This window comes from Tympanuchus pallidicinctus, unplaced genomic scaffold, assembly GCF_026119805.1.
Source record: "Tympanuchus pallidicinctus isolate F22 unplaced genomic scaffold, pur_lepc_1.0 scaffold42, whole genome shotgun sequence".
Lineage (NCBI taxonomy): Eukaryota > Metazoa > Chordata > Aves > Galliformes > Phasianidae > Tympanuchus > Tympanuchus pallidicinctus.
Window position 1 is genome coordinate 306,532 of NW_026294761.1, and position 21,606 is coordinate 328,137.

At 46.8% G+C, this 21,606-nt stretch overlaps 2 protein-coding genes and 1 long non-coding RNA gene across 8 annotated transcripts; 2 read left to right on the forward strand and 1 right to left on the reverse strand.

Moving 5' to 3' along the window:
• Positions 1-74: 74 nt before the first annotated feature.
• Positions 75-3,150, forward strand: PCNA (proliferating cell nuclear antigen). Its single transcript, XM_052702044.1, has 6 exons — positions 75-408; positions 967-1,064; positions 1,426-1,493; positions 1,612-1,806; positions 2,100-2,223; positions 2,607-3,150. The coding sequence occupies exons 1-6, from the start codon at positions 188-190 to the stop codon at positions 2,687-2,689; spliced, it is 789 nt and encodes a 262-aa protein (XP_052558004.1). The 5' UTR covers positions 75-187; the 3' UTR covers positions 2,690-3,150.
• A 2,036-nt stretch (positions 3,151-5,186) lies between these two features.
• On the forward strand, positions 5,187-18,605 carry TMEM230 (transmembrane protein 230). 6 transcript variants are annotated; one of them, XM_052702050.1, is made up of 5 exons: positions 5,187-5,442; positions 7,528-7,655; positions 8,086-8,208; positions 9,230-9,398; positions 18,296-18,605. In XM_052702050.1, the coding sequence occupies exons 2-4, from the start codon at positions 7,557-7,559 to the stop codon at positions 9,368-9,370; spliced, it is 363 nt and encodes a 120-aa protein (XP_052558010.1). In that variant the 5' UTR covers positions 5,187-5,442; positions 7,528-7,556; the 3' UTR covers positions 9,371-9,398; positions 18,296-18,605. The 6 variants fall into 6 exon arrangements, with proteins under 6 accessions (XP_052558010.1, XP_052558009.1, XP_052558007.1 ...); XM_052702049.1 differs by lacking the exon at positions 18,296-18,605 and adding an exon at positions 10,000-10,524; XM_052702047.1 differs by lacking the exon at positions 18,296-18,605 and adding an exon at positions 6,277-6,395 and having other exon boundaries at positions 5,188-5,438; positions 9,230-10,524.
• Positions 15,297-21,595, reverse strand: LOC128090071 (uncharacterized). Its single transcript, XR_008210788.1, has 3 exons — positions 21,519-21,595; positions 18,981-20,469; positions 15,297-18,175 (listed from the first exon to the last, which is right to left on the reverse strand). It is a non-coding gene; the product is annotated as an uncharacterized LOC128090071 (long non-coding RNA).
• Between the last annotated feature and the right edge of the window lie 11 nt (positions 21,596-21,606).

Genomic DNA, 21,606 nt, shown 5'->3' on the forward strand with positions numbered 1-21,606 from the left:
CCGGAGAGGTGAGCATCTGTCACATGAGCGTGGGTAGGGCATCGCAGAGCGAGAGGGGAGAGCTGCGATTGACTGCGGTGCGGCGGTGGGCGGGGCGTAGGTTATATAAGGGTGACTTTGGCGGGCTACTGCAGTTGGCGGCCGTGTCCTGCTCTGTGTCGTGGTTGTTTTCGCTGCTGCCGCCAGGATGTTTGAGGCGCGGCTTGTGCAGGGCTCGGTGCTCAAGCGGGTGCTGGAGGCCCTGAAAGACCTCATCACCGAGGCGTGCTGGGACCTAGGATCAGGCGGCATCAGCCTGCAGAGCATGGACTCCTCGCACGTTTCTTTGGTGCAGCTCACGCTGCGTTCTGAGGGCTTCGACACCTACCGCTGCGACCGTAACATCGCCATGGGCGTCAACCTCAACAGGTAATGGCGGTGGGACCGCGCAGGGGCCGGACCCGGCCTCAAGCATTGAAGGGAGCGAGCCCTACTGGGGCGGGTGGATATAAGGGGAAGATGTGCGGTTTGGGCCTCACGCAGTGTGGAAGCGGTTTTTTTGTGCTCGGCTCCGCTTCCAGGCCCCCCCCGCCCCTCCCCCTTTCTCCTCACAACTCTCGCGCCGTTTTTCGCGGCGCCCGCCGGCAGCCGTGACGTCACTGCCGGCTCTGGGCGCGCGCCGCGCTGTGGCGGGAAAGTTTGGCGGGGAAAAATGGCGCTGCCGCCCCGCCCCCCCGGCGCTCGCTGCACGCCCCGGCCCGGCTCCTTTTACCTGGCTGCAGCTTCTACTCAATGCTAAAGTGTGTGCAGCAGGCGCAGAGCTTGGTGGCAGCGGGCACCTAGAAGGGTTTAGTGGTAACATGTAGGAATAACGGAAAACAAGCAAGTTCGGTGATTTCAGACACGTTAGGTGTGTTTTAACGCTGGTAGGTTATGGGAGGGTGTTCGTGCTCTGTAATCTGTAGTGATTTGCCTTTTGTCCCTTAGCATGTCTAAAATACTGAAGTGTGCTGGAAATGAAGACATCATAACTCTTAGGGCAGAAGACAATGCGGATACGTTGGCTCTCGTGTTTGAAGCACCAAGTGAGTGGTATTTGTGACATTGTGTGCTCCCAGAAAACAAAGGCAGTCTTCATAGACCAAGCAGTGCGTGGTTGTTGTGAAGAGTGGGAGGAATTGCATGGTATATAAATACTTAAAATGCTTTGGAGGTATAGAAATCTACCTAATACTCATCCCTGAGCTATGTAAAAGTGCTTATAGGTTCATCTTGGCAGCCTGCGTTCCTTTAGTAGCATCCAGAAGGCTCTTTAGGTCACCAAGTAAGGTGAATCCTGTTGTCATAATTAAGGCCTTGTTCTTTTGGAAGAAAAACTGGGCAAAATTTAAACTCGAGGTGATAACTTCTCTGAAACACTTGGTCAAAACTGCTTTGTTTCCTTAGATCAGGAAAAGGTTTCTGATTATGAGATGAAGCTTATGGATCTCGATGTGGAACAGCTTGGAATTCCAGTAAGTAGTTGTTTGAATGACTGCACACACTCTTAGGACAGCATGCTTTCCTCATGTACAAACCTAGAATTCAAAAGTTTTAAAGCTCCTTGGTATAAGTTTATCACTACTTTTCCAGGAACAAGAATACAGTTGTGTTGTGAAAATGCCTTCTGCTGAATTTGCACGCATCTGTAGAGACCTCAGCCACATTGGTGATGCTGTTGTCATCTCCTGTGCAAAAGACGGTGTGAAATTTTCAGCTAATGGAGAGTTAGGAAATGGAAACATCAAGCTGTCACAGACCAGTAACGTGGACAAAGAGGAAGAAGCTGTAAGTTGAATGTTAATGGTTACTGTGGTGTCTTCTGTGCTGAGGTTTCTACTGATGTGACTGGGGCTAAAGTAGATCACTGGATCCAGTATTTCTCTGATGTATAGAACAGAGTCAGTGAATCATTGCTGGCACTTTATTAGCTGTGGGGTTTGAAGCAGCCCTGCATGGAGCAGAGCGGAGACTAGAACTGTGCATGAGGTGTCCAGGTCTGTGATGCTGATTTGAGAAGTTTGGGGAAACTCACTGCAACTTGCGTTTACCAAACTTTGATCTGGCTGATGTTGTTCCAGGTTACAATAGAAATGAATGAGCCAGTCCAGTTGACTTTTGCTCTGAGGTATTTGAACTTTTTTACCAAAGCCACCCCCCTGTCACCTACAGTAACACTCAGCATGTCTGCAGATGTTCCTCTGGGTAAGTAGAAGCAGCTCTTCTTGAAAACCTTGTAAAAGAATCTCCCTTAGAATCATAGAATGGCCTGGGTTGCAAAGGCCCAAAGCGCTCATCAGATCCAACCCCTGCTGTGTGCAGGTCGCCAACCAGCAGCCCAGGCTGCCCAGAGCCACATCCAGCCTGGCCTTGAATGCCTGCAGGGATGGGGCAGCCACAGCCTCCTTAGGCAACCTGTGCCAGTGCCTCACCAACTGTGTGAAAAACTTCTTCCTGATATCCAAACTAAACCTCCCCTGTCTCAGTTTAAAACCATTCCCCCTGGTCCTGCCACTATCCAGACTCTATTAGGAATGTATTTAACTGCTTTTATGTAGAACTTCTGAATGCCCTTTTGTCTTTGCCAGTTGTGGAGTACAAGATTGCTGATATGGGACATTTAAAATACTACCTGGCTCCAAAGATTGAAGACCAGCAAGAAGGCTCTTAACTGCACTGGAACTGAGGGGGAGATCTGCTCAGCTCTTGAGGGGCACAACCAGCTTGGAGAAGGAAGTCTGCTGTCTTCCACGTTACTAGAAATGTCAGTGCATTGCAGCATCGAGTCAGCACTGTTAAGGATGTTCTGTAGATATCTCTGTAAATATTTTTCAACTTGTTTTGCTATACTGATGTCATTTGAAATAGGAATTTTTTTTTCTAGCCTATGCCTATACTTGCAATAATTTTTTAGATGCTGTCTTTAGGTGAAATACTCCTCTTAACGTGTGTTAAAGGAGTGCAATATTTAATTTCAGTAAAGATGGTTCCTAGATTTTCACCTGTGGAACTGTAGTTGGTTAGGGTTGCTGTTTAAGTATGCCACAAGTTTATTTTCCCCTTCATTTATTTTTGAAGCTGGTATTCTAACTGAAATGTGGAAATAAAAAATAACTTCATGGTTTTATCCTACTTCAGTGTGAGCAGATCAATCACTGCTTTGTCAAAAGGTGCTGGTGTACAGTCCCTGTTAAAGCATTGAATTGAAGGAGATAGGAAACCTCAGTTAACTAATTCATCGGTGATGCTGCTTTAAGCTAGTGAGGTTTAGAGTCACAGAATGCCCTGGGTGGCAAAGGAGCACAGCGCTCATCCATTTCCAACCCCCTGCTGTGTGCAGGTCGCCAACCAGCAGCCCAGGCTGCCCGGAACCACATCCAGCCTGGCCTTGAATGCCTGCAGGGATGGGGCAGCCACAGCCTCCTTGGGCAACCTGTTCCAGTGGAACAGATTTGTGAAATGTTTTCCTTAAAATAAACAAGATTTGCATATTGGAGACTCAGCTGTTCCAGCATGGACTGATCCTGGGGCTGCCACCCGTGCTTTCAATGAAGTCAGTATGAAGACAAATGCTGTGGTGCCATAGTGCCTTAAACCTGGGCTGGAAAGTCTTGCTTTCGGCTCTGCTGTTACTGCTCTCTTGATGTTAAGCCATTCCTCAGCAGCTCTGCATGAGTTCTGTTCTTGTGTCTGCCCCACGTGTGGCAAATGTGCTGCAGTCACCTACGTTAAGAATGTTTTACTTAAGTTACCGTTCATGGAGATGCCAAGTTTGCAGTGTGCTTTGTGGCTTGATGGTGGAAGCTGGGTTTGAGAAGTTCTGAGTAAAGTGTTTTTATTCAGTAACTACGTTGCTACTATCCACCTAAATCCTTGCCCTTCATCCTCAGTGACTCCACCACAAATGAAGATAAACACAGGAGCAATTCGTTGGCTTGATCAGTATTGAGTACTTGCAGTCTTAATACTGTGTTCATTGTTCTTATAGAAGGTGCTTGTTTCCAGTGATCCACAATGTCCTGTGTGCAAAGTGCCCCAAGCAGGGCAGCTGGGTAAGGCTGGTGGAGCAGAAGACCTTTGCAGGGTGGCAGTGCTGATCAGGCAACCAGTTCTGCTGTGTCAGAATGACAGGGCTGCTCACAGAGCAGCTCCTGCTCAAAGGCTGCTGGTGGGAATTCCTCGTGCCTTTCATTCTAAGCTTTTGGCAGCACATCTTTTTCTGTGGACAGTGTCTTAGATCTCATGTTGAGCTTCCTCATATCTGAGTGTGCCACTTTTATTCTCTTAGTGTTGATGTTGCTGACCTTCAGGAAACGCCTGACAGCAACAGCTGGCCTAAAACTGCAGCAGCAGCTCAGTTGTGCATGGGAATTGTCCATAGGAGGGATGGGTTTTTTAACCCTAAATGTAATGCTGCTCACACTGGGTTGCTGTTGTACTTCCAAGTGCAATTAAGTGCTTCAGAGGGGAATTAAACACCCATGATGGGAGTTGGGAGGATTCAATGTCAGTGATGTGCTGCATTAGAAGCAAATAGCTTCTTGTGCCGCCTCCTGCTGCAGTGGAGGTCACTGACCTCCTATGTCTGCTGTTCTACCCATAAATAAAAATAAGCCGCATGGTTTCATTACTTATTGCTGTAACAATGAGATTGAGTTGTTTCTCATAGTAGGAAACACCTTTCAGCATCGTCTGAGCACTTCTGAGTTGTGGCTGTGCCTTCTGCTAAACCCTTGCATCAGCTTAATGTATGAATATTCACGTTGCCGTTGCCACAACAGTGCTGAAAAACCAACAGCTGCTCCCTATTAAAAGTAAATGGAGAGGTGCAGTAAAATGCTGTTTGTTTCTCTCTGTCGGAAGAGGGAAACTTTTGAGGCCTTTGTTTGCAAAAAGGTCTGATTGAGGAAAAGTAGGAGATGGAGGATCCTTGGCAATTTCAGGAGAAATCAATTTTCGGGTGGCAGATCAGTGCATGTTGTGTTGACTTGCAGGAATTGCAACCACCCTTGGCTGCTTTTCTGGGAGCAGTTGGATGGAGTGAATCCCAGCTGTGATTCCTCCCAGTTAATACAGGTGCTTTTAATGCCATTTGGCTCTGGCTTGCCTGTTAGATGTGTCTGAGTGACTGAGGGCTGTGCTGTGTCTGCAGTTCAGCGCTACCCATTGCTTCCTTTTACGAGCAGGGCAACGCACAGCGGATTGCATGGAGCAGATGTGCCCGCACTGCCTGCCCACAGCTCCCTGAGCCCTCCGGCTGCCGCCCCTCAGCGCCAGGCTCTGAAAAACCGCGCAGAGCTGAGCCAGCAAAGCTGCCGCCGTAACCTGGAAGGAAACAGCCGTCATCAAAATAAACTTCCTGGGTTGGTGCGGCCGGGAAGCGGCGCTGGCGGCGATGGCTCTGAGCAGCAGCGTGAGCCGTAGGTAACTCTGCTCGTTGTAACCTCGCAGAGCTCAGATTTTGGGGGATTTGATGGGCCTGATGTGGGTTTAGCAGCCGGGAATCCATGGGGGGGCCTTGGGGGTTGGTTGGGTGTATTGCGTCTGCGTTGAGCTCTGCGCGGGGCAGGAAATGACATCCTGCTCCCCTCCCTGATGTGGGCACTGAGGGTAGAAGTGTGTTGTGGATCTGTGGGGGAGAAATAGGACTTTGGCCTGCAGCGCTACAATTTGCTTGGGCTTGAATGTAGCCCCTAATGTGGAGTCTGAGGGAGTGTTGTGCATTTGCCCTTAATAGCGTGCAGGGACAGTCAGTGTAAATCAGCAGTAATCCCTGGGAGGCCACTGGGAATCAGCCCATGAGCAATGAGACAGGGAGCATAAACAATCCCAGGGCACAACAGGGCCGAGTGGGGATCTTTGTTAGGTTTGGATGTGCTGTTCTCTTCTGCCTGCTTCCTTTCTGCACTTCTACCCTGAGGGCTCGTGGGAGTCTCCAAGGGCATTTGGGCACATTGAGGGAAAAAAGGGATGGGTGAGAGCTAAAAAAAGGGATGGGTAAGGAGCTGAGGAGGGCTGGTACTGCCCCGGAGGTGGGCGGCGTTCCCACTCTCAATGGCGGGGATATGCGTATTTTTTCCCCTCCATAAGAAGCAAAATAAGTTCACATTAAGGAGGTGGGAGGGTTTAAGATCACAGTGTTGTGTTTTTGTTATTTCTTTTTAATTTATTATTTTAAATAAAAGTTGCATTAAAGGGGGATTTACCAAAGCGTAGTGAGCAGAGAGGATTGCAAAAAGAATTTCTGTTAGCACTGAGGGAGACGAAGGATTTACTTTGTTCCAGTGGAGAGCATGCTTTGAGGAGATGCTATTTCATGGGATATCAAACACAATTGCAGAAAGGCACCTTTATCATTTAGGACATATGCTCATGAGGTTGTGTGCTTTTTTATTATTATTATTCACGCTTTTCCAGAAATTAGAAGTTATTGAATTGGTGCAGTGAGTAAATTGTACCTTTGGGAAGGCAGCGGGTTCAGGGTGAGCGCTGCCCCACGCACAGATCCTGCATGGAAGCTGCAGGGCTTCTCACTCAGGGGCTCTGCACTGAGTCAGGGCCACGTGAGGTCGGATCCACCTTCAGTGCCCAGAAGAGGAGCGCTGGCTCTGCCCACCTCCCTGCTCCAATCAGCACTGCTGTCGCTGCTGGTAGCAAAACCACGGCCTGGCTGCCCACGGAGTGAAACTGCAGGGCTCAGCTCTGCTGCAGCTCCATGAAGTGCAGCCCTGAACACTTCCTGCCTTGCAGCTGGATAGAGGAGTGACCTGTGGTTTGTAGCCCCTTCCTACATTTTGGTTGCTTCACCCAGTGCTTCCCCCCCTCATGCTCCCTCTGACTCAGGCCTCAAGCTATCCCAATGATGATAGCTCCATTTCACATTGGTTTTATTTTTTTTAACTTTTTTTTTTTTTTTTTCCAAATGGATTTATTGCAAAATATCTGTCTGGTTGAAAAGCTGCTTTGTTTAGTTCTGGTTTGGGTTTGTTTGCTAATGACCCTGTTTAGAAATAGGTAGACCTCAGACATCCTGCAGCAGGAAGCGTGACCTCCTTGTGCAATAGAGCCAATTTACACAAGGGATATTATTCTGGAACCAGTATGAGGTTTGAAACACGTCCTACATTATTTTTGTTTTCAAATATTGACAAATTTGCTTTCTGCATTTATAATAAAATCCATAGAATGGTTTGGGTTGGAAGGGACCTTTAAGATCATCAAGTTCCAACCCCCTGCTGTAGGCAGGGGCACCTCCCTCCAGACCAGGCTGCTCACAGCCCCATCCAGCCTGGCCTTGAGTGCTGCCAGGGAGGAAGCATATCCATGTCTTTGTATTTTAGGCTTGGATACAAAGCTTTGTTTGAAAAGATGTAACTTATGAAAATAAATTTCTTCTGGTTAGTATCAGCTTGACACTCCTTGTGCTTGCCATAATAAACACAGTCCTCATCTGACCCTATCACCCAGTTTGCTCTGATTTTTTTTTTTTTGTCTATTTATGTTTTCCAGGTTCTAGCTGATGCCCACACCTCACTGTAATGATGCCATCAAGAACGAATCTCTCTGCTGGGATTCCCAGTAGCAAAGTCAAATATTCCAAGCTCGCCAGCACTGATGATGGATATATTGACCTGCAGGTAAAGTGTGGGGAAAAAAACTGCTTTGTTCTGCAAGTAAATTCCTACTGTTGACCCATCATCACCATGCCCACTCATAGAATCATGAAGGTTGGAAAAGGTATCCAAGGTATCAAGTCCAACCTCACCATGCTTAATCACAGAATTTTAGCTCTTCTTCTCAGGAAAACCCACAGAGCTCAACTGGAAATAAGACTGTTTGTTTAATAAACAGAGTCAGCTTCATATATTTGGAGTGGGATGAAAATCAGAGCAATGGGTGTAAATGCAGCCCCAGAAAGCAGGGGATGCATGGACAGGATTCATTGTAGGGAGGCTGCAGCAGAGGCTCTTCTTGTCCTCTGCCGGTTGTGATATTCACATCTCTGCCATGGTTGTAGGGGAACAGCACTGAGATGAGCTGCTTAACGTTTGGGTTTTTTCCATCCAGTTCAAGAAGAGCCCACCAAAAATCCCCTACAAGGCAATTGCATTGGCTGTTGTGCTCTTCATGATTGGAACTTTTCTCATTATCATCGGAGCCCTCCTCTTGGCAGGATACATTAGCAAAGGCGTAAGTGGATTGACTGCATCTCTTTTCTAGTTCTGTGTTTGCCCCTCCCAAAGCCTGCCACGAACCATAATTTCAGTGCAGAAACTTGGCACAAATAGTCTATAAGCAAGAAAGTAATTCCCTCTACTACCACAGCAGTGTTTGCTGACAGCTCCATTTAGAATCATGGAATCAGCCTTAGAATCATTCAGGTTGGAAAAGGCCCCTACGATCAAAACCATTCCACCATGCTGCTGACCATGTCCCTCTGCCACATCTCCACAGTTCTTGGGCACCTCCAGGGACCCCACCACCTCCCCGTGCCTGTGCTTGCCCACTCTTTTGAGAAGAAACTGTTCCTCACATCCAGCCCTTGAGCTCTCTAGCTCCAGGCTGGGTGGGATATCTGTCAGGATGGGCTGAGTTTCTATGTCCTGCTTGGTAGTGTGGTTTCCTTTTAATGCCAACTGCTGTCTTGGTGGGAATAACGCTCTGATCAGCGTGCTTCTAACAATGATCTGCTGCTTTCTGTAGGGGACACCTGGTTGCCATGCAGGACGCAGCACTATTTATCTCCTCTACATGTATGACCCACTGGAAGCAGATCTGATACTTGCCACTGACGCTGCGCTTGGCATACTTCACTTTTTGCCTTGTGCAGGACGGAATTGCTTTACAGTTGGCAGCTGCTGCTTATCAGTGTGGAAGCAGCAGCATTTTGGCCGTATCGGAAGCAGCCCAGGCGCTGATAGCAGGGCTGATCTTAGCCAAGCGCTCAGCGCCCGGCCTGTGGTTGGCAGTTTTGTAATGTGATCGTGTCAGCAGGAGCCACCCTCCCACCCGAAGGAAAAGTTCAGCTGAGGTTTCCTGTAGCGAGGAGCAGACCAGGAAGGGCATCAGAGCTTAGCATGATAAAGCTTGAGAGATTTCTGATTCGAGATGAATTTTTTGGGCCGGGAAACCCTTATAGGGATGAATAAGAAAAAGACCTCGATGCAGATCCCTCCTCGTGGCACTTACATCGCTCTTCTCTCTGCTGCAGGGAACAGACCGTGCCATCCCCGTGCTCATCATTGGGATCCTCGTATTCCTCCCAGGCTTCTACCACCTGCGCATTGCATACTATGCTTCCAAAGGCTACAGGGGCTATTCCTACGATGATATCCCAGATTTTGATGACTGAATCATGTTCTGGACAGCATTACCAGTAGGTTAGTGTTAAGAGCTGCTAGTGATCTTAAATATTGGAGGGAGCCTTTAAGATTGTAAACGGAGCGTGTCAGTCTCAAGATGCATCGTCCTGGTTTTGAAAATGCTGTGGGGAGGCTTTGAAAGCTTTCAGCTGGTGGGGATGGGGGCTGAATGTGAAAGTGACCAAAAGGATTGCAAAGTTAGGTGGGAAGAACGTGTGATTTACTGTATTTCTCCTCTTGGGTATGATGCCAGTTGCTTGTAAGAAGTTCCTCAGCAAAGCAATTCTAGCCGATCTCCAAAAATAGATAAGCCAGAGAGTTCCATCAGTAAAGATATTTGTTTTTCTATACTGTTTCAAAGAGTTTTGTTGGTCGGTTGTTTGTTTTTTGAGAGATTGTGGCCACCCTTGGGTTTAGTGTCGCGAACGCTTTGCATCTCTTTCTTTTTTTGCTCTCTGCCCATCCAAAATTCTCCCAATTTACTTGTGTTGTGCTTGTCTGGAGTAATGGAAGTCAAATGCAAACTGCACTTGCATGAGATAACTTGCACGTACTGCATTTGCTGTGCAATTCATCATTACACTGACCAATCCTATTTGTTCAACAAACTTTTTCTTAGAAGCAGGCCGTTCTCCATGCCTCTCTTGCTTATGGCAAAGTCAACTTGTTATCCTCTAAAAGGACTTACTATGTCTGGATTTTACTCATTATTTTAAAGCAAATAGAGACGGGGAGAAAAACTGGGATCTGGACCTGGACTTGAAGAATCTCAATATCTAAACCTTGGTTTTGATTGGTGTGTGGGTATTGCAGACGCTTGAATTCTAACTGTGTGTATATTTGGGATTATTTTGTCTTTGTCTAGATGATACGTTGCTAATTACTCCCTAGACCAGCAAAAAGCAAGTCTGTATAGTTTGTACTGGATAAATCTTGTTTGTATTGTATTGCTAGCTTCAGCCATAGGTTATTCAGGGGAAATAGATTGGTGGGTCTGTACTTGATGCAAAGTCAAAGCTCACTGTCTCTGAAGTGGGACTGAACCGAATATCCTGAAGATCAAGTTATGTGACAAGACACAGAAATGCAAGATGCAAGTATATGTGTTTAACACAAATAAACTTCTCTGTCTTCTGTGTACAAATCATAAGTTCATCTTTTTCACCTTCACAGATTTCAATGTAGTCTAGAAATGGATCTGGGCAATGAGCTGAATATGCTGCTGCTTACTGCTTCCAGTTTCTGATGCAGTTGCTACAGTCAGCAGTAAGCTTTGCTGAGCCAGCAGCTTCACAACAGCTCCGACTGCTCTGCAGGACCCCTGGCTCACCTGGATCAGTAATTACCCTCCGTAGAGCAGCAATGCAGTGCCCCAGGTGTGGCATCAGTCTGTGCTTCATCGTGTTGCCCAAAGAAGCGGTGGGTGCCCAAGGCCAGGTTGGATGGGGCTCTGGGCAGCCTGAAATGGCGGGTGGCAACTCAGGCAGAGGGTTGGATCTAGATAATCCTTCAGGTCTCTTTCAACCCTGGGCCACTTGTGATTTGGAAGGCCAAGATTCACTTTTTCCTCCCTCACTTTGCCATTCTTCCTCCAGTGCTCCAGTGCTCAAACCCAGAGCCAGAGCCGAGGTCGTGTTTTTTTTCAAACTCTGTCTCTTCCTCGGGTTGACTTGATTCACTGGCCTGTGCGTGCCGTGCCGGCGTGCTCCGAGAACAGCTGATAGAATCCAGGATCTCCCTTTTCCCTTCCCTCCTCCCAAGGCAACAGCTACGCATGTCCCCTGCTCTGCTGCGTCACGTCGGCCTTGGCCAGCACCAGTCTCGTGCTCCCGATGGCAGCCCAGCTTCCCAGATGTCACCACCACTTAACAGCAGCTGAAATCCCTCAGTTAAAGCTGGGTCTGGCCAGAAACGCTGCTGCTGACGCAAAGCCATGAATCAGCCTTTATAAGGGGATAAGAATGTGAGTTTGAGACGGGAGAGGAAGGGGAAGGGAAGTTTATATGGAAAAGAAGGAGCAGAGGGGAGCTGAGGGGCAGCAGGAAGTTGGGAAGCCTGGGGCTGCTACAGAGGGTTAGGGAATGTAGGGAGCATGCTGACTTCTCTGGAGAGATGGCAATTTATTTGTCATTTGACAGAAGCACAGTGCAAATAAATCAGTCCCTTTTGGGGCGGTCTGTATGAGGGAGGGACACATGGAATATTTCCTCTGCATGGGGATATTTTATGTTTATTTATGAGGAAAAAGGTGTATTTACTACTCAAAAAAATGTAGGTCCTGACTACCTCATTCTGTGTATTCATACATTGTATTCTAAGCATGGCTTTCCTCCAGAGTATAAACTTCCTTATGCTCAAACTTCTGTGGTCTGGCTGCAGTGCAGTAATACCTGCTGTTCATTTTTTTTTCTCAGAAAACAAGCTGACTTTACATTTTGGAAAATCTGGAAGAATTACTGCAAGCATTTGTTTCCATGATGAGCACGGTTCTTTCATATAGCAGTGATGCTCCTCTGGTGTAGCTTTGAGGATAGAGGGTGCTGTCAGCTCGTGTTTTTGTTCAAGCATTGCATGAGGGCAGCAGAGTTCTCCCTCTAGATGAGGCTGTTCTCATACGCTGTTGTTCTGGTGCCTGAGTGCTGGGATATGACAACAGCCTCATTACTGTGGAGAAGTTTCTGGTTCTAGAGCAGAGCTTGACCAATGAGCAAGGCACAGGCTGAGCACTGATGGATGAGGATAATACCAAATTGCTGTCTCCTATATTGAGCATCATCCATTCTGGGCGAGGCAGCTGTCTTAGATAAAAATAGTTGGCATTTATATGGCTCAGTGGGGTATTGTTACACACAAGAACTGCAGTAAGAACAAGCACCCAGAGTTAAGGCTTTTCTCTATTTTATGAGCGCCTGCATTATATCCTCAGTGCTGTTCTGTTGCTGTGGTGTGATGTATTTATGACTGTTTGACTCTAGAGTCTCCCGGAGGCCTGAGCTGCAAAGAAGTCACAAAGAAATTGCACCAAATGTATTCTTTATAAAAGCAAAGACTCCTTTTCGATCAATCTCATGATTTTTATTTAAGTGTCTGGAGTGAGCACAGCTTAATGCAAATTCCTGAGCGTAATCACATCAGAGGAAATGTCCCTTGAGCAGTCAATGCACCAGGTCAGGTTGCCCGTGGCCCCATCCAACCTGGCTTTGAACACCTCAAAGATGGGGCATCCACAACTTCTTTGGTCAGTCTGGGTAGCAGAGAAGACCATCTGAGTAGCTGCAGACATTATCTACAAGCCCCGAGCTTGAAATCCTGCAGCAAAGCCTTGCCTGCAAGGGGCTGTTTGTATCAAACGGCAAAGACAGGAGACAGAGAGGTGCTCAGCAGTGGAAAGGGGCAATAGGAAAAGCTACAGATATCCAAAGCTTTACGCAAACGGTTCTCTGCTCAGCTCTACAGGGAACATCCTGGGAAACAGGGTGCAGTGCCCTGAGCAGCAGTTTTCCTTGCACTATATTTGTGTGTTTCGTGGCATTGTTGCTGATTGACCTCTCTGAGCTTCTCCATGTGTTTGTCCTGTAGGGGAGGTTCATGGGATGGGAAGAAGAGCAGGGCTCACTGCTGGTTCTACAGTGATGGAGAAAAGTGGGAGCTTGGGTTTCTTGTTTCTCCTTGTTAGGTTCACCTTGATTCTTTTTTCTCAGCAGTGATTTTATGTCCTCATTGATAAGCTGATCCTCGAGGCCTGCCTGGATGCTGTGCTGGTTGAGGGCTGAGGACTATCTGCAGAGAGGAGTGGTTGTCACGGGGTTGGAAGGGACCTCCAGAGATCATCGAGTCCAACCCCCCTGCCAAAGCAGGTTCCCTACAGCAGGTTGCACAGGTAGGCATCCAGGCAGGTCTTGAACATCTCCAGAGAAGGAGACTCCACCACCTCCCTGGGCAGCCTGTCACTGATCCTAGTCCTGAAAATATATTAGCAGAAATCGTGTGAAACATCTGTGGAGATGAGGGAGAGAGAATGTGATGACTCACTTGGAGCATGTTAGATACAGCCAATGCGCTCCAAATATAGCTTTAAAATGAGTGTTTTGTTTGTTCAAACATCACAATTGACAGTGGCATCTTGAGTGCTTTTTTGGTACCCATCACTCAGATTAGACCCTGTGGTTGGGGTCTGCTTCTCTTCTGTCATCTGCAGTTAGCCAAATTCAGCAACGGAGAGGCTCAGTGCTATAATGCTACTTTTATGGCGATATGGATTTTGCTTAGCATAAAAGAAGACATGAAAACCCTGCAGGGCAGGAAGAAATGACTCGGCACCGCAGTTCTGTCCCATCTAATCAGATCTGTGCTATACTCCACTTATGCTGAGGTCTAAATGAGTTTCCCCTACTCCTCCCCCTCATGCTCAGTCCTTAAATGTCCCTGACATCAGCTCATTCATACAACCACTTCTCACATCTTCTGCCTCTCCCTGAGCTGCTACCATAAGCTTTCTCCTCACCCTTCCCTTTGGGCATCTGTCCTGCTCCTCCCAGCAAGATCTCCCCGTCTCCAGATCTCCAAATCTCCTTGACTTCTGCCTTTCCACTGGGCAGATTTCCCATTGCTGTGCTCTGGAGCTGCAGCTCATCATTTTAGTGGGTAAGTGCACGCTGTCCATTTTCCCCTTCCTTTACCTACTGAAAACTGCAGGCACACTGCTCTTTCTCCTAGAGCTCTGCATTCAGCCCCATCTGGCATGCTGTGTTCTTGCTTGCCGTGTGAAATGGTGTGTGGTCACAGGGCTTCCTTGCTCCCTCCTTAATACACAGCAGCTTGAGATTTTTAGGAATGCTGTGTTTAACTAAAAATAGTCCAGACAGTTCAGTGGACCACGAGAGATTCCTCCCTCAGAGAAAATTGGCTTTGTTCTGAGATGGAGTCAAAGGTCAAGGTAAAAGGAAAAAAACCTTGGGGAAAAAAAAGGGTTGATTGTGGATTGTAAATGATTGTTTTCAAATGATTTCATTGACCTTTTGCTGCTTTTGCTTGAGTGTTTTTCTTCTCCAGTCTCAGGCGTTGTTTTGTGCTGGTTGGGTACAGGTTATGTTGAGGTTTTCGCCTTCCTGCTTTGACCTCTGTCTATGAAGGTGTAAAGAAAAATCTAATTGGAAGTAAGGTCATTATTAAGGCCATTATTTCTGTGGCTGGGCAGAGCTTACTTATGACAAGAATCAGGAAGCAAACCTTTCCTCTACGCTGTACTTGTGTTGGACACTGAGCCCTTGATGCCTCTGATGGGAACAGGGACCTACAAGATTCATCTGTAACTTTTCCAGTTCTGCTACAGTTACTGCAAGGAACAACACTGCAACTCATTGTCTTTGAGAAGCCACCTGCACAATGGCAGTTTTGGCACTGAAAGCATAAATTCTGTGGAGGAGTCACCATTTAAGCCTGGGCTTGCAAAACAAAGAAGGAAATCCACCAGTCACCACTAATTAATTTTATTTTGAAATATTTACTTGGACTGCAGTAGTAGCTGCACTTAAGCCTTTAAAGGATTAGCTGCCTGCTACTCGTTTGTGCCTGCAACCATTTATTTAAGCTGTTGCTGCAAATCATGCTGTTAACCTGTCAACCAAGGATTTAACCTTTCTGTCCTTGTTGGTGAGAAATGTGTGGTACACAGAGTCTTGCTGACGTGATAGGGAACTTCTAGAGGGAGCCCAGTGGAAGGCCCCGAAGTTGACCAGGGGCAAGGGGCACGTCTCTTACAAGGAAAGGCTGAGACCTGGGGCTTGGCATTCACCTCTGTGCATTTCCACGTGCTCTCACCTGGGGCAAATCCCTCCTCTCTCTCTCACTGACCCATCAGATGGGATCAGCATTTTCATTGCACTGCATCCCGACATTCAGTTGCGTCCTCAAAGGAGGACGTCTGTTTTTGACTCACATCCACAGCTGTCTGAGGTGGTGAATTCTTGAAGCTGATGGCCTGCTGCTCTCCAGGGAGTTTATCATTCCTTGAGCAGTCCGGGCGCTTCCCATCCCTCTTTCATTGGGCTGGAAGCACTGAACCAGGAGGGAATACAGGCTGCGTGCACGTCCCTTCACCACAGCTGCCAGAGGGAAAATAATTTAACAGTGGGAAGACAGGTCAGAACTTGGAAAAACTCCTCTTCCTGACGTATCAAACTGGCACTAATTATGATGAGTAGCAGAGAGGCCGGATTTGAGGCAGGGAAGAGTTAACCAGAGGAAGGGCAGATTGCTGGGGAGAAGTTGGAGTTCATTGTTCCAGGCTCCTGTGAATTTCCTTTTTGTCCTTTCATCTCCTGAGTCTTGGCTCTCATCACAAGAGGCTGCTTCTCCTTCCTTTTTCTAATTTTATCTGCACTGTGAGCCCTTCAAGGCATGGACTGTACCTTACCCTGTGTGCAGAGTGGCACAGTGGGAAAACTCCCTCAGTAGGAAGCTATAAATAGCGAGCCCACCCAGCCCTGTGGCATCCACGCTTGCTGTAATTGCCTACTTTGCACTCCTGTGACAAGTGTTAGTTCAGCTGTCAGGGAAAGAAGGAACTGGAGAAGATTGCCACAGTTTCCAGCTCTGCATTTGCCCACTGAGCCCTGGTTCGGGCCCAGCAATCCCTCCTGCCTCAGCGAGTTCTTCTAGCCAAGGCAGTGACGATTCCCATGAAGCATCCTGTCAGCGTGGTTCGGACAGTGACAGCTCAGAAGAAGCTTTTAGAGGGCTTGTTGCGGTCCTGTTTCCATCTCTGACTCATGCCTCAGTGCTACACTCATTTATTTTGTCTTCTGCCACTTGCTAGAGGGGATTGATTCCGCAACAATCACTTTTCTATCATTCCTGACATCACTGCTTGTTTTTGTTACCATGTGATGAACAAAATGAGTCACAGCAGATCGCAGATAAAAGCAACGCCACCGTCCCAGATCGTCCTCCCTGAACAGACTGGAAGTAATGAAAAGGTTAAGGCAAGGATTGTCTGTTATCACTGCTCTGAGATACGAGTAAACAACCACAAAAGTGCTGCTGACCTTTACAAAGCAAAGGATCTTCATTTGAATTCCCAGGGGAGGTGACTTAACGTAACCTATTTCACACTATGCTGCAAAACTCCTCTAATGGCCTTCCAAATGATTTTCACATAGCACAATGCCCACACCCTTCTGGAAGTGAGTTAAGTAAGAATAAGTCATTCTTGGCCCGGCTCTGTCCGTACACATTTGTCAACAGAAGCTCCATTTACTGCTACAGCTTTGAACAGCAGCCAGTCACGATCTTGATATAAGATGGCAAAACTCAGCATTTCTCCTGCCTGAACATCACTGCTCCCAGTGACACAGGCTTCATCTGATGGGTGGCTGCAAGCAAAATGCCAGTGTGAACGTGGAGCAGCAAAGCAAAAATGTCCAGAGCTGTTAGCCACGTGCTTTTTGCAGTTCTGCTGCTGCCATCATGAAATCTCAGGGTCAGGAGACATGGCTCCAGCAATTCAGCAGTATTGGCAGCTGGAACCTGATAGAAAAAGGGAACAGGGAGGACAAAGGCATGCTGCTTTCCTGCATCTACTCTTCCCAATGTGTAAGGACTCCCCATTGTGTGTGACAGGAAGACTAGGAGTGAGCTCTGAGATGTGGCTAAGTCTGTCTTCTCCATCCTCAGGCCTTACACCTGACAGAAGGTTCAGTCCCATCTCTTTGGTACAGCCCCTGAGGTACCAAACAGCATCAAGAAAATTCGCTTCCCATCCAGAGCACGAGCTGGTTTAGTGTTGCTGTAAGCATTCCCTATTACTTGCACTTCCCCACATTTGCCAACAACGTTTTGATGCACACTGTGCGTTCCGCGCAGCAGTGTGATCAGAGCAGCCCTCCTGTGAGCAGCACGGGAAGCTCCTGGGTTGTTCTGCCAGAATCTGGACTCCATTTGCAGAATACATGCATGCACAAAAGCCAAGGAGGGCCTCCTCTCTCTGAAAGCTATCAGAGCGAAGACCATCTTGATGAGAACAGTAGGGATCCAACAATTCTGCGGCTATGCAGAATTTTTCTTCTCTTTGCTTATTGATTTATTATGTGAATTCTGGCAACTGTAACTTTGCAGCCCCTGCGATTTATCTTTCTATATAGCAAGCACAGCAGTACATCTCCCTCTTGGATCGCTGGCTGAAACCTCAGTAATTTGAGTACTTGGACCAAAGCAGTCTGAGGTCCTTGGAGCAAAAAGACCTATTGGCATTGAGAGCACTTTGCACTAATTAAACCTCATAGAACTCTTCCTGGGTCTCAGAATCTCCATTTGCAGATAACAAAATGGAGGATTTAGCTCAGATCAGGAAGTATGTCGTTAAGTTTTTAAATACTTCTTAGAATGAATTTTTTTGCAAGCTCTAATTCTGTATAGCACTATGGGGGTAGGAAAAAAAACAGCAATCCAGTCAGGACTGTCCACAAGATCAACTAAAAATCCATGTAGGTCAAAGAAAACTGAAGTGGTATTTTCCACTAGGTGGTGGCAGACAGCATTTCTTAAGGATTTTTTTACCTTCTAGGATAGAAACCCAGGGTCTGCTCAGTTCAGTGTTGTCTTCACTTCATACTCCAGAAGAAAAACTGTCACAGCTGGTGACCTACAGACTGCCTTTTCTCAGGCTCCTTTCTCCTCTTAGGCAGCTGTGGAAATGCCAGGGCTTTGTTTTTATTTTGTACAATCCAGTAGAGAGATGTTATTCGTTGTCCATGTGTATGTTCAATGCTGGGCAGTTCTAAACTCCTCAACACCACCTGTGGGATCCATAGAAAATACTGTTAAAGTGATTGAGGCAAATTTCTTTTTTATTATTATTTTTTATTATGATAATTTTTTTATTTTGTTGCTTTTTTTTTTTTTTTTGACAAAATCAGAAGGGCAGTTGGAAAATTCCTACAGATCCCAGCTCCAAAACAACCATCTCTGCATATAACTGGATGTGAGGTGGAATTTACTCTTTTGGAGATCCTGTATTCAGATCAATGACTCATGTCCAAATGGAGGTGACGTTCCAGTTTAAACTGGGAATTTTGAGTAAACAGAGGAGATGCCAGCCAAAAAGACTTCAGCATTTAAATTTATGCCAGTAACCTACGAACTGCATCTCAAGAAAGCCCTGACCTTCTCTAGTCCTGTCCTTACCACTTTATTTTTAAAGAGCCATGAAGAAACAAACAAAACAAAACTGGCATGCTTGGGGAACATACTCATTAGTTACCCAGACTATCACAGTAATCTTGCATTCTCTGGCTGCAGAGAAGGACACCCAGCTCAGCAGACCTGGAGTTTGACATGGGCACAACCTCACCACAAAATCAAGTTCCTACTTGCATGCTGTTGTTGAGGCGTTCCAGTGATTCAAGCTGGCAAAAATCACAACACGCTCCTTGCTCATGTACTCCCTACTTGTTACTACTGTGATTACATTAATACTATAATATTTATCCTGCTTTATGAAAGCAAGCATAATGACCGATTAGCACAAACCACAGAGGGAGGAACTGAGACGACAGGACTGTTAATCTTAGCTGAAGAACTGAGCATTTTCAGAGTACTCACAGGAATTTAGGCAGTTAGGGCAACTTCAGGAGGGATTCAGGAGATGTGTTGTAGATGGACAGGTATTTCACACTGGTTTAATTGGGACAGCAGACATAACGTGGCGTCTGGAGGCAGCAACACTTCACCTATTCAGGTAAATCCAGGTGAGCTCTGAGGACCTCACATCTCTCCCCTTCTGATAAGCTCCTAGATCACATATAAAGGGAAACTACAACAAGAAGGTCAGTCCTTTACATCTCGAAGATCTACACACTGAATGATTAATGGCTGCCGATTTCCCTTTATACTTGCTGTTGTTATGAAGGACACACAAATGCACATCCTGTATCTCTGCTCCCTGCAACTGGTTTATGGTCCCAGGAATCACTCAGACTGAAAGTGTTTATAAAGACCTCATTTTAATAATGAAGGGTGATACATGCCAATAATCCCAGCAAGACAACTTACTCTTCAGCAGCAGGGCAGCATGACCACACCAAGTGGGCTCCGGCTCCCTGACCAGCTGGAATGTCAGGGTATTTTCTGAAATCTGACAACACAGAAAGCCACCTGGAAGGTAATTTGTCTACTTCATGGGAACAAAGGCCTGAAAGTGCTTTTGCTGGGTTTGAGCCCATGGATCCAGGGGATCTAATGGTGTCCCACTCAATTTTTAGAGCACTAACTGCACGTTTATCATCCTTTCTTTGCTTGTCCTTGTGATTATTTAGACCTTGAGGTCTCTATCTGTTAAATTTCAGGCTGACTCGTGAACTTCCCACTCGCAGATCTCTTGCTTACCTGTATTTCACTCTGCAGTCTTCAACTGAGGGACGCTATGTTGGCAAAATTAGAACGTTTATTTTGAATCTGGATTTAAAAGAAATCTTAGAGCTGCGGCTCTGACCATGATTTCTGAACATGAGAAATCCTCACAGGGAGACTGAATCACTGGATACATACAATCCATCTTCCTATACAAACTGCTGTCAGCAGTGAAACTGCTGCAGTCTCAATCAATCTTACAGTACTAAAATGTCTCCTTTATCATGGCTGCACGGTCCTCTGCCCTAACAAACAAAGTCTATTAATGTTTAAAAGCTGCAATTAAATATATGTATATGTTTGGGTTAAAGCCAAGCATTGAGTAATGCTTACGGATCGATACCCATAGTCAAGAGCATACAAAGCAGAAAAGGTGCTTTGTGACTTATCTGTGTCCTGTATAGTCCTGCATATGGTTAATTTGAAAGCCTTTTAGAAGCTTAACAAGGAGAGTACCTCAGTGAATGTGGAACTGAGTGATGCACAAGGATAAGAAACACAAATGCTCCAGGGGCCTCATAGAGTCTACGGTCTTAAAATAAGCTCCTGGGTTTTAGTGGGATCCGATGAAACCCTCTTTACACCGGCAGTGGATGGAAGGGGTCAGACAGCTGGTGAGCAAATACTCAGTAAACACTCTGAGCAGCTAAACTCTGCAAACAGCAACTATTAAGGCAAGGACCTGGAAGATCAACAGAGAATTGCAGGTCTGGGTGAAATGATGCAATGGATTTCAATTAGTGTCACTGGTCCAGAGAGCAGAAGTTTTCCTATTGACTTGGCTTCCAGTTACAGCTACAAGGCACCTTAATCAGAGAACAAAGCGGGCTGGTTTGGGGAGAAAGCTCAGCATCAGTCAATATTATCTCAAGGACACCTACTGTAAGTTAGCACTGCTGCTTGAAGCAGAGCTTTGCCGTGGGAGAAAAAGTAGGAATTATTGGAGATGGCATCGGGCTGTGGCTTCCCAGAAGGGCAGCAAGACATAAAAGGTAGAGTGAGCCAATGGGCCCCAACGCATCCGAGAAGTGTACGCACTCGAAAAGGGCAGAAGACAAATTAATCACAGAACCACAGAATGGCTTCGGACGGAGGGGACCTTACAGATCATCAGCTCCGAGCTGCTTGCCAAGGGCAGCGCTGCCAACCACTGGATCAGGCTGCCCAGATCCCCATCCAGAGACTGGGGCATCCACAACCTCTCTGGGCAAAATTAGAGCAAGTTACCAGTATCAAAATCAATTAAGAATGACATTTATTTATTTATATATATTCATTTTTGGGCCAACAGGCTTGAAGAGAAAGCATACGTCTGTTCCAGTGTGGGCTATTGGAGCAGCAGAGATCTGCCATGGGTCTGAAACGCACAGCTCTGCGCTCCAGGACCGGCCTGCTGTGTGGTGAGGTGCCCATCACTGTTCAAGCAAAAAAGTCTGAAAATGTGAGAAAAATTGAGATTTTAACATGACTTTAAGCCAGAGATTGCAGTGTGTGTGTTGGGGGGCATCTCATATTCAGGGTGCCCACTTCCTTGGAGGGAAGAAAGAATGTCTTTATTGCCATCACTTCTCGTATTAGAAGAGCTGGAGTTATTTACTTATTCATTTATTTATGTATTTTTGATCCTTCGGGTCCCTTCCAACCCAAGCCGTTCTATGAACTCCTCCCAGAAGACGCATGGGCTCAGTGCACCCCGAGCCCGCACCAACACCATTTGCCATAGCGATGCACCTCGGCAGGACTCGCCTGGCCTCAGGATCGCCTCATAACGCGCTCCCGCCACCGTCGCTCGCTGCGGGGCCGCCATGCCGCTCCGACG